The 9086-nt window shown below is 43.0% G+C and overlaps 1 protein-coding gene across 1 annotated transcript; it reads right to left on the bottom strand.

Annotated features, from left to right (window-relative positions):
* Nucleotides 1-917: 917 nt before the first annotated feature.
* Nucleotides 918-7745, bottom strand: gmpr (guanosine monophosphate reductase). Its single transcript, XM_083899460.1, has 9 exons — nucleotides 7471-7745; nucleotides 5543-5662; nucleotides 4810-4893; nucleotides 4552-4725; nucleotides 4386-4467; nucleotides 2831-2937; nucleotides 2058-2100; nucleotides 1800-1959; nucleotides 918-1612 (listed from the first exon to the last, which is right to left on the bottom strand). Exons 1-9 carry the CDS (start codon nucleotides 7555-7557, stop codon nucleotides 1432-1434), a joined length of 1038 nt encoding a protein of 345 aa, XP_083755586.1. The 5' UTR covers nucleotides 7558-7745; the 3' UTR covers nucleotides 918-1431.
* Nucleotides 7746-9086: the final 1341 nt, after the last annotated feature.

The raw sequence follows: 9086 nt of genomic DNA, 5'->3' as shown, positions 1-9086 counted from the left end.
GAAGTTGAAAAGGCTAAAAAAAAGTCATAGTAATTATTTGAACTTACATTACTTTTATAATAATGTTTGACCTGGATGAGGATGTGTTGGTCAATATAGTCCCATAAATCTGTTCCCACTATTTTGCAATTTGGCAGTTAAAGGTGCATTATGTAATAAATGTAAAGCAACTGGCCTTAAAATCCTCCTTATATGTCACAGAGACTCAGGAATAATGTTCATATAACAAACTGAACTCACCAACAACAGTACAGACAAAATATTTGAGTTAAAAAATATATTTTGCAGACTGCAAATCATGTTTATGTTATGAAATCTTGTTTTGGCATGTGGCGCCACCTACCGCCGTCTACCAATCATTGCAGTCAGTAGAGTCTCAGCTGCCGAGCAACCAAGGGTTGCCAGTTACTTCAAAAAGCGAAACCGAAAAGACCTCGGTGTTTTGAATTTGAGTGTAGTAACCGTTTTTGGCCACATTCTTACATATGGCGCCTTTAAATTTTACATCATGTGTAACATCTAAAGTCAAAATATAACTAGAAACATGATTTTTAAACACCATACTGTGCATACATGCACTGTATATGGTTGGTTAATGTTTAATCACATTGTTTTTCAGGATGTAGTAATGATACGACTCATAAATACTGTGTTGAGATTCACAGATATGGAGCCCATCGTTGAAAAAGAGGAACCACGCTGATCATCTGCTGATTATTTGCTGTTCATTGCCTTATTGGTTTTGTGTCTGCAGGATGGAGTTTTCCATTTTGTAGAGTTTGATTCTATCTCTGTTGTTTGTGACATTTCCCTGAGGATTTAGCACAAGAGAGCCTTTCAGAGCTTGTGACCGCCTTGTTTTGAACTGTATGGAAGACTCGGCTGTGACTCTTGAAGAATGATCCGACACAGTTCAGTGGAGAAAAGAGCAGAAAGATTCTGCATGCAGTTTATTGCAACATGACAATTAAATAAAGGGCAGCCTCTTTTTTTTGGAGGGGGGGGGATCTTGCATAACCATTTTTGACAATTCATTCCAAACAAGCAGCAAGTGTCAGACTCCTACTGCTGAGTGTGTTTTACATGCATATGTGTGTTTTCCCACGCCTCATAGCCCTCATACACAGAGTAGAACTACAGCACATGCTGTAACGCTGACAAACATTAGCTCTGAAGTGCACATGCTTCCGTCGTCTGGAGAAGTCAGTAGCGTCTGTTTTTCGTGTAAACTCGCTCACAGCAGGATTACGTTGTACTGGAGCGCTCGGATGCAGATGAGAGAATGTTTCAAGTCAAACTTGCGATGGTGTTTTTTTTTTTTTTTTATCTTATTCTTATTTTTAATCTCAACCCTGCAGGAGAACAGCAAGCTGTGGGACAGCGGACGTCCTGAGAGAGGTTTGGGGTGAGTGCATGAGCGTTGTTGTCGTCTTATGTGAACATGTGGCTGGACTGCTGTGTGACACGGATGAAGGTGGTCCGCCTGCTCAGCTCCTTCAGCTTGGCGGCTCCCACGTAGGTGCAGGTGGAGCGTAGACCTCCGAGCACGTCGCGGATGGTGTTCTCCACGTCTCCTCTGTAGGGAACCTCCACCGTTCTTCCCTCAGACGCTCTGTGAGCCAAGGAGAGTGGAAAAAAGTGGGGGTTAGTCAACCTGTGTTTGCGGCCCAAGTAGAATGAGATGTAAACACCGCTATACTGAGAAACAGAGAGTCATGTGGAGCTCAAACAGAGCTCTGGCCTTTTGTTTTCCACCTTAAAAAAATGTAAATATTCATATCCCGACACCGGTGCCTCACCTGTACTCGGCGACTCCGCCCACATACTTCTTCATGGCCGTGTCAGAGCTCATGCCGTAGAAGAGCTTGTACTTCTTGCCGTTCTTCTCGATGACCTCGCCGGTGCACTGGTCGTGGCCTGCGAGCATTCCCCCCATCATGACAAAGTCGGCCCCGGCACCTGAGGAGCAGACAGGCAAAGGGGGGAAAAACTCAGATTTGATGTGTGACGTGAGCGGAAAAGAACAGAGATCATGAAGAAGGGGGCGGAGCTCTTACCAAAGGCTTTGGCTACATCTCCTGGACAACTGCAGCCTCCATCCTGAGGAGAGAATAGATTCAGGTCAGTGTTCATTTGACATTGGAATGAGGGCGCCCTCTACTGGCTGCTTTTTAGCATTGCTATCAACACAAATCAGTAATTATCTGTTCAAAAACTCACTTTTTGTTTGTGTATTTCAATCGTTAACCTTCTTAAAACCTCTACGTTAACATAACTGACTATTGTGTTGATCAGTATTATGGATTAGTTCAGGATTTATGGTTAATATTTTAGTCATTACTACAACTTCTACTATTATATACAACCCAGTATTCTTCATTGATATGATGGACAAATATTTTACTGACTATAATTATTAATATTGCCGTCCCCCACTTTACATCAGTGGTTCTCAAACTGTGGGCTACGGCCTACTGGTGGACCATGAAGGTACTGCAGATGGGAGGCCATTAAAATAAACAAAAATAATTTTCAGATTTGTTATTAAGCTTCAGATTACCTTAAAACAGCAATGACTCATTTGAAAAGTAGTAAACTTGTCATATTTATTATGTGCACAGATTCTTAAGGATCATTTGTGCCGATTCAAAGTTAAAAAGGTAATTCCTGCCCGTTTGTAAAATAAATAAATGATGTGTATGTAATCAGGATCAGGCCCTCACATGATCTAAACTATTTGAATTGGGTTGCATTATTCTTAGGTTTAAGTTTTTTTACTTTGCTCCTCTAACCGGATACTGACGTATTTCTACCGTCACGTGTCACTCACAGAGATGATGTGTCCTTTAAGTCCGTGAGCTGAGTCTGCACACTCTATCACAGCACTGAGCTGTGGGTAACCCACGCCTGTCTTGATCCTTGTGGTGCACACGGAACCTGCAACACAGTTCACAGCACGCACACAAACACGTAACTACACAAGTTTCATTAGCAGAAATGTAATCATTCTACCGATGCAGGGCCGGCCCTATACATTTGGTGCCAGATTGGGATTTGGTCCCCCCCCCTTCCCGTCTCCGTCACCCAACACAACAGAAAGTAACTTCTATTGTTTTCCATGAGAAAGTGAAACATGTATGATAGACAGTCCTTTAATAAACAGATAAAATACTATATAGTGGGACAGTCAACAATGAGGTTTATAATAGAAGTATGGACACTGCAAGAAAAATATGCAAAAAATAATAGTCAATTATAATAAAAGTAATATTGCAACCATTACTGAGCGTTTAAATTTGACTAATCTGAACTTAAATACACTGTCGCTTGTTCTTTTTCTTGTTTTTATGGTCTTTGTAGCATTCAAAAAAGCTTTATATATGTCATTTAAGTAAGAACCTTGCTTTATGGAGCCCGCCGCCATGTTTCCGAACATGTCAGATTGTGCATTTCACAAGTAGCAGCTTACTTTGCAAATGAAAGACAAAAGAACTTCCTTGATGTTGTGTTAAGGCCATCACAGTTTCCCTCAGTGGCTTAGGAAAAGGGAGGCGTGAGCGGAGGAGTCCTCCCTTTGTGACAATCTGCCGTCTCCACCATTAGCTCGCACTAATTATTACACTCTGGACCTTTTAATTGCTGCTGCTGCAGCTGTTAAGGAACACATTTCCTACAGACACGAGACAGAATTAGCAGATGTACTGTAGATGACCTCGTGTAGAACAGGCTTTTAGTGAGAAAGTAAGTGAATGCCAGTCAGAAGTAAATGCCAGAGGAGATTGAACAATTTTAACACGCGTTATTAAATCCAGATCTGCTGCATTAACAAAAACTAAGTACAGTAAAAAAAAAAAGTTTCACTCTCCAGAGCGACTCGAGAGCTGTAACTCAAATCCTCCAAGACTGCGACTCATAAAAACACTACTTGTGCTGTAAGAGCCGCTTTATGAGTCTATAAATTAAAAAAAAAGGTAGCAGAAACGAGGATATCCACTGATCTTCAGGGAATATTAAAGGTTAAACCAAAGACTAAAATCCACCTTTTTAATGTTCCAATGCTCCAGATTTGATAATGTGAAGATTCGGTTGGCCCAATGGTCCCTTCAGACAGTTTAAAACAGTAAAAATTTTATTTTTTATTGTCACAATTATCCATTTTAAATGACAAAAACTTCCTATTAACAATCGTGGAACCCTGGACACTAGTTTCAGAGCATGATTCCTTACCAGCTGAGCTGATAGAGATGGCGCGTGGCTCTCGTAGTGGACTGGTCTGGGCCAAAATACCAGTCATGGTTTTCTGTCCCAGTCCATCCCTGGCCATAAGTCATACATAATAAAATCCGAGCCGGAGTCTGCGATTGACTTGGAGCAGTCACACTCACCTGGCCCGATGCCCACTTTGATGATGTCAGCACCTGACAAGATGAGCTCCTCCACCATCTCCCCTGTGACCACGTTACCAGCCTGAAGAAAGAGAGAGAGGAAACTGAGGTCACACACACAAACAGTATTTTTTACACATTACTACCAGCCACTGCCTCTTCTTACCATGATGGTGTGTTTGGGGAACTTCCCTCTGACCGTCTTCACAAACTCCACAAAGTACTCGGAGTAGCCGTTGGCCACGTCCAGGCAGATGTACTTGAGGGCAGGAACGGCCTCCAGGATGGCGCACAGCTTCTCCAGATCCGCGACGCCGCTGCCCGAGCTGGCGGCTACGTGCTGTGTGGACAGGGTTTCAGTCTTTTGATCATGAATAAAAAAAAATCTGCAGGTTGACAGCGAAGAACAGCGGAGCGAGCTTACCTCTATGCATTCTGGATGAGTAGCAGCAAAGTTCTTCCATTCTTCTACAGTGTAGTGTTTGTGAATGGCTGTGAAGAGAGTGTGCTACACCGAGACAAGGAGAGGGAACACAGCTTAGATATCCATCCATCATTTTCTACCGCTTTAAAGGAGACATATTATACCCGGTTTCTCCAAGTTAACCTAGTTCCCTGGTGTCCTAATGAACATGTCTGTGACATGCTTTGGTCAAAATACCTTAAGGATGAAGCACCACAGCAGTTCAATCACTCTGCCAAAACAGCCCTGTTCAGAACGCTCGGTTTTGAGTGCCTGTCTCTTTAAATGCAAATGAGACACAGGAAACTACGTCAGCGTCACTGAGGCTCCAGCAGCTAACAGCAGTTAGCATTTGGGAAAAGCCATCATTTGCAGACTCTAGCCGGCACATTGCCATCATATATAAAATGTATCCACTGGACACGTAAATCCTCTGAGGCTGGAAGTTTGTGTAGAACTCTGTGCTGCACTGTGCAGCCAAGAATAGAACACTTCCAGATACTAATGCCCTCGCCTTCACTCTCTGTTTTTTCACACTTACCTACTCATAGGGCCTCCAGAGTCCCAAATATAACCATTAACATGATTAAAAAGTTGATTTTGCATAATATGTCTCCTTTAAAAAAAAATCTCACAAATCACGTCTTGGACAAGTTTTACTAATTTAAACCCGTGTCAGGTCGCGTTGACTCACTTTGCTGAGGACCCGCGCCATCTCAAACGTCCCTGTCGTGTCCATGTTAGCGGCGATGATGGGGATGCCAGTGTACGTCTGTTTGGAGTTGCGGAATGTGAAGGTCCTCTGAAGGTCAACCTGTGGCCCAACACAAGGAATCACATATTCTGGAAACGTGAGTCACAAACATTAGCCTTATAACTTTACTTTAGGAGCTTTTGTTTTCTGATTGCAAGACTGAAAGTGAGACCCACACACAGACTTTCTGAGAAACTGGAGCAGCTCATGTGACTCAGACTGTTGGCTGCTGAGCTAATATGATGTTTGCTTAGATGATAACAGGAAACACTGATTGTATGATTTATCTATTATTATATTGAAGACATTTATGAATTTTTAGTCTAAAGTGACTTAAATATAGAAGTAGTTAAGTGTGAACTATGACAGTAGAGTCATTTCTAATGCCACAGTAAAATATGAGGCTATGATAGAGAGAGAGGGGGGGAGTGCAGGTGAGTGTCCAGTCGTGTGCAGCCATTTTCTCGCAGCAACAAATCAATATAGGCTTCTTCTTTCCATAGAGAGAACAGTGACTCAGCAGGATTTTACAGTCTGTTCAACAGTAAGTCATCACTTAGTTTGACAGGTAGATCTAGTGCTGGAAAAAGTATATTCTTATAATTGAACAAGTTGAGCCTTTCAAAGCCAAAGTTCAGACAGGGGGCCTCAAACTCAAAATGACTTGGGGGACAGTGAACTTCTAGGCTGGTCAGGAGGGGGGTGGTCAACGTGAAAAAAGTCCAACAATAAACTATTCAGGTATTTGAAATTAAAATGATATCTTGATAAATCCACCATTATATTGCACACAAGTGTAGTTCACAAATAAAGAACATATGTATGACTCAAAATGAATCTGTAGATAACAAAAAACATTTGACACTAGACAATTAAATGTTGAATTTAATACATTTAACCATGTGATAAATGTAACATAATGCACTATTATTATTACTATTATGGAAATATTGTTGATGGGCCAGTGTGTATTATCACTTTATGTGGCCCCGCAGGAGTAAATGTTACACTGAAACGATGATATATAAACGTTGGTATTTTACGCTGGTCACATGAGCCGTTACATGTGTCAGTCGTCCTGATACAGGAATGTTCTCTGGTTGACTGTGACACTCACTCACACACACACACACACACTCACACACTCACACACTCACACACTCACACACTCACTCACACATTACTATTTTTAAATCAGGATTTCTCAGAAATCCCCCACGTCTCACGTGGCTTTGCCAACTCCCACCTACTTCCACCTTCCACCACAGATCTGATGCCACCACACCGGTGTGTGTTGTGTTGTGTTGTGATAGTGGCTCAGGATCAGCTCTCGTCTCACATATATAGTGATACTTTAATGAAGTTGAGAAAACAATAAGGATGAGGACGAGGAGACGATTGTTTTGTCCCAGAGAATCAAACTAGAGGCTGTGAGACACAGCGTGGCCTATTCTCCCAGCTCATAGTATCTGTTATTATTCTTTTTTCCCCCTTTTGAATCTCTGATTTTCCACATTTACTGTTTGTCCGTCACCGTCTCCTCTCTGTGTCCTCTGAGAAGGTCACACTGTGACACGCTCACATACACAGTCACCGTGTACTTACAGGTTTACACGCCTGCAGACAATGACAAGGGACAAACTGTAGAATTACACTGAGCTGAAGGACACTTTTTTTTTTTACCTCTTCTTCTTTTCAATCACGATATGAGAGAAGCAAACACGGCTTGAAGGCCCCACAATTGTGTCACTTCAATACAACATTAACAAATCACTCGTGTAAGTAAAGAGCTGTGATCTTTAGGTTGATTTAATCATGGCTGCTACGCTGTGATCGTCACTGCTCGGGGGTTGATGAAGTGCACTGACCTCTGAGCGACTTTTCAGGCTGCTCCTCTTGGGTCTGAAGAGGACATCCTTAAAGTCCAGCTTGAGGTCTGCATCCACTCGTGGCATCTTGGATGCCCAAAGCACCGATGACCAGGAGGAGGTGGATGATGATGAGACTCCCCTGAGCAGAGCAGCAGCAGCAGCAGCAGCAGCAGTGATGGACGCTGATCCTAAGCCACAGCCACCAAACCCGAACCTCCAGACGGCCAGCGTATTTATAGCAAAAGGGGGCCCAGCCCAGCCCCGGCCCCCATGGCTTTATTTGGGCCTGGACTCCTCTCTCTCTCTCTCACTATCTCTCTCTCTCTCCCTCTGGCTTTCTCTGTCTCTCTTTTCTCCCTCCAGCGTTCCGTCTCCCCCCCTCTCCTTCAGCAGAGTGGCAGGAGCAGCAGTGGCCAAGCTTGGCAGGGAGGCCGGGGCTGTCCCAGCCAGGCTGACGCATACTCACACACACACACACACACACACACACACACACACACACACACACACACACACACACACACACACACACACACACACACACACACACACACACACACACACACATACTCATCTCTCTCACACACATTCATGGCAGCACTGCAGTGGGATAGAATGCTGCAGTGCTTAAGAGCACACCTGGTGTCCAGTCGGGGCATTGCTCCCTGAGATGTTCTGCATTCAGGAGAGTGAGTCAAAGAGGGAATTGTTATGAATGAATCACGTGGTGAGGAAACAGTTTCAGGAGATGAGGATTTGTTGTTTTCTGTGAGTTTGTGTTTCTCTTCTGTCGGTCTACATTTTGCTCTGCTTTGCTCTGTTTTTATGTATGGGCGACGGTCGCTCAGTGGTAGAGCGAGTCGTCTTGCAACTAGAAGGTTGTGGGTTTGATGCCCGGTTCTTCTAGTCTACATGCCGATGTGTCCATGGCCTCTTAACCCACACATGAACGGGTGGACGGCTATTTAAGATGACATAGATGCCCTGTGAGTAGTGTAAAGCAGCTCGGAGTGGTCATCAAGACTAGAAAGTGCTACATAAATACAAACTATTTACTAATTTGTGTCAACTCTGCACATGAAAGAGAAAAAAGCAAGATGTAAGTACAACAAAGTGATGAACCAAATACTCTCTTCTGTTGCACAATCTTCAAGAACTTTCTTAAAACATACAATTTTTGACATTTAAATGTGCTGTGTTTTCACTTAGTAGGTAAGTGATGTTTTCATGGATTTTCCAGTTAATTAGAATGAGGTGGCCAAGTGGAAAGGAAACTTGGCTTGTAACCTGAGGTTTGCTGGTTCGAGTTCCCAGTCAGGTAAAAAAAAAAAAAAGAAAGGGCTGGGGTACCCCTGAACAAGATACCTGACCCCCATTGCTTCCCATGCACTGCTGAGTGGCTGCTCCTAATTCTAGGAAGGTTTCTAAAGGGGGGTTAAATGCAGAGAAGGAGTTTCCCTATGGGGATTAATAAAAGTCCAAACTCAAAATCATCTAATCTGAGTGCTGGATCTAACCCTAACACCCCCCCCCCCCTATATATATATATATATATATACATATATATATATATATATGGAATTATAATCTAAGCCCCTCAAAAATGTAACTAC

This window comes from Microchirus variegatus (genome assembly GCF_963457635.1).
Source record: "Microchirus variegatus genome assembly, chromosome: 13".
NCBI lineage: Eukaryota > Metazoa > Chordata > Actinopteri > Pleuronectiformes > Soleidae > Microchirus > Microchirus variegatus.
The sequence above is the reverse complement of the archived record's forward strand: the minus strand, read 5'-3'. Positions and strand labels throughout refer to the sequence as shown.

Bases quoted from the DNA above. Each gene is read 5' to 3' on its own strand.
- gmpr (XM_083899460.1), bottom strand. From the start codon at position 7,557: ATGCCACGAGTGGATGCAGACCTCAAGCTGGACTTTAAGGATGTCCTC. The intron at 4,726-4,809 runs GTAAGCTCGCTC...CTGTCCACACAG, and splicing joins CTCATCCAGAATGCATAGAG to CACGTAGCCGCCAGCTCGGG. The intron at 1,960-2,057 runs GTAAGAGCTCCG...TCTGCTCCTCAG, and splicing joins AGATGTAGCCAAAGCCTTTG to GTGCCGGGGCCGACTTTGTC.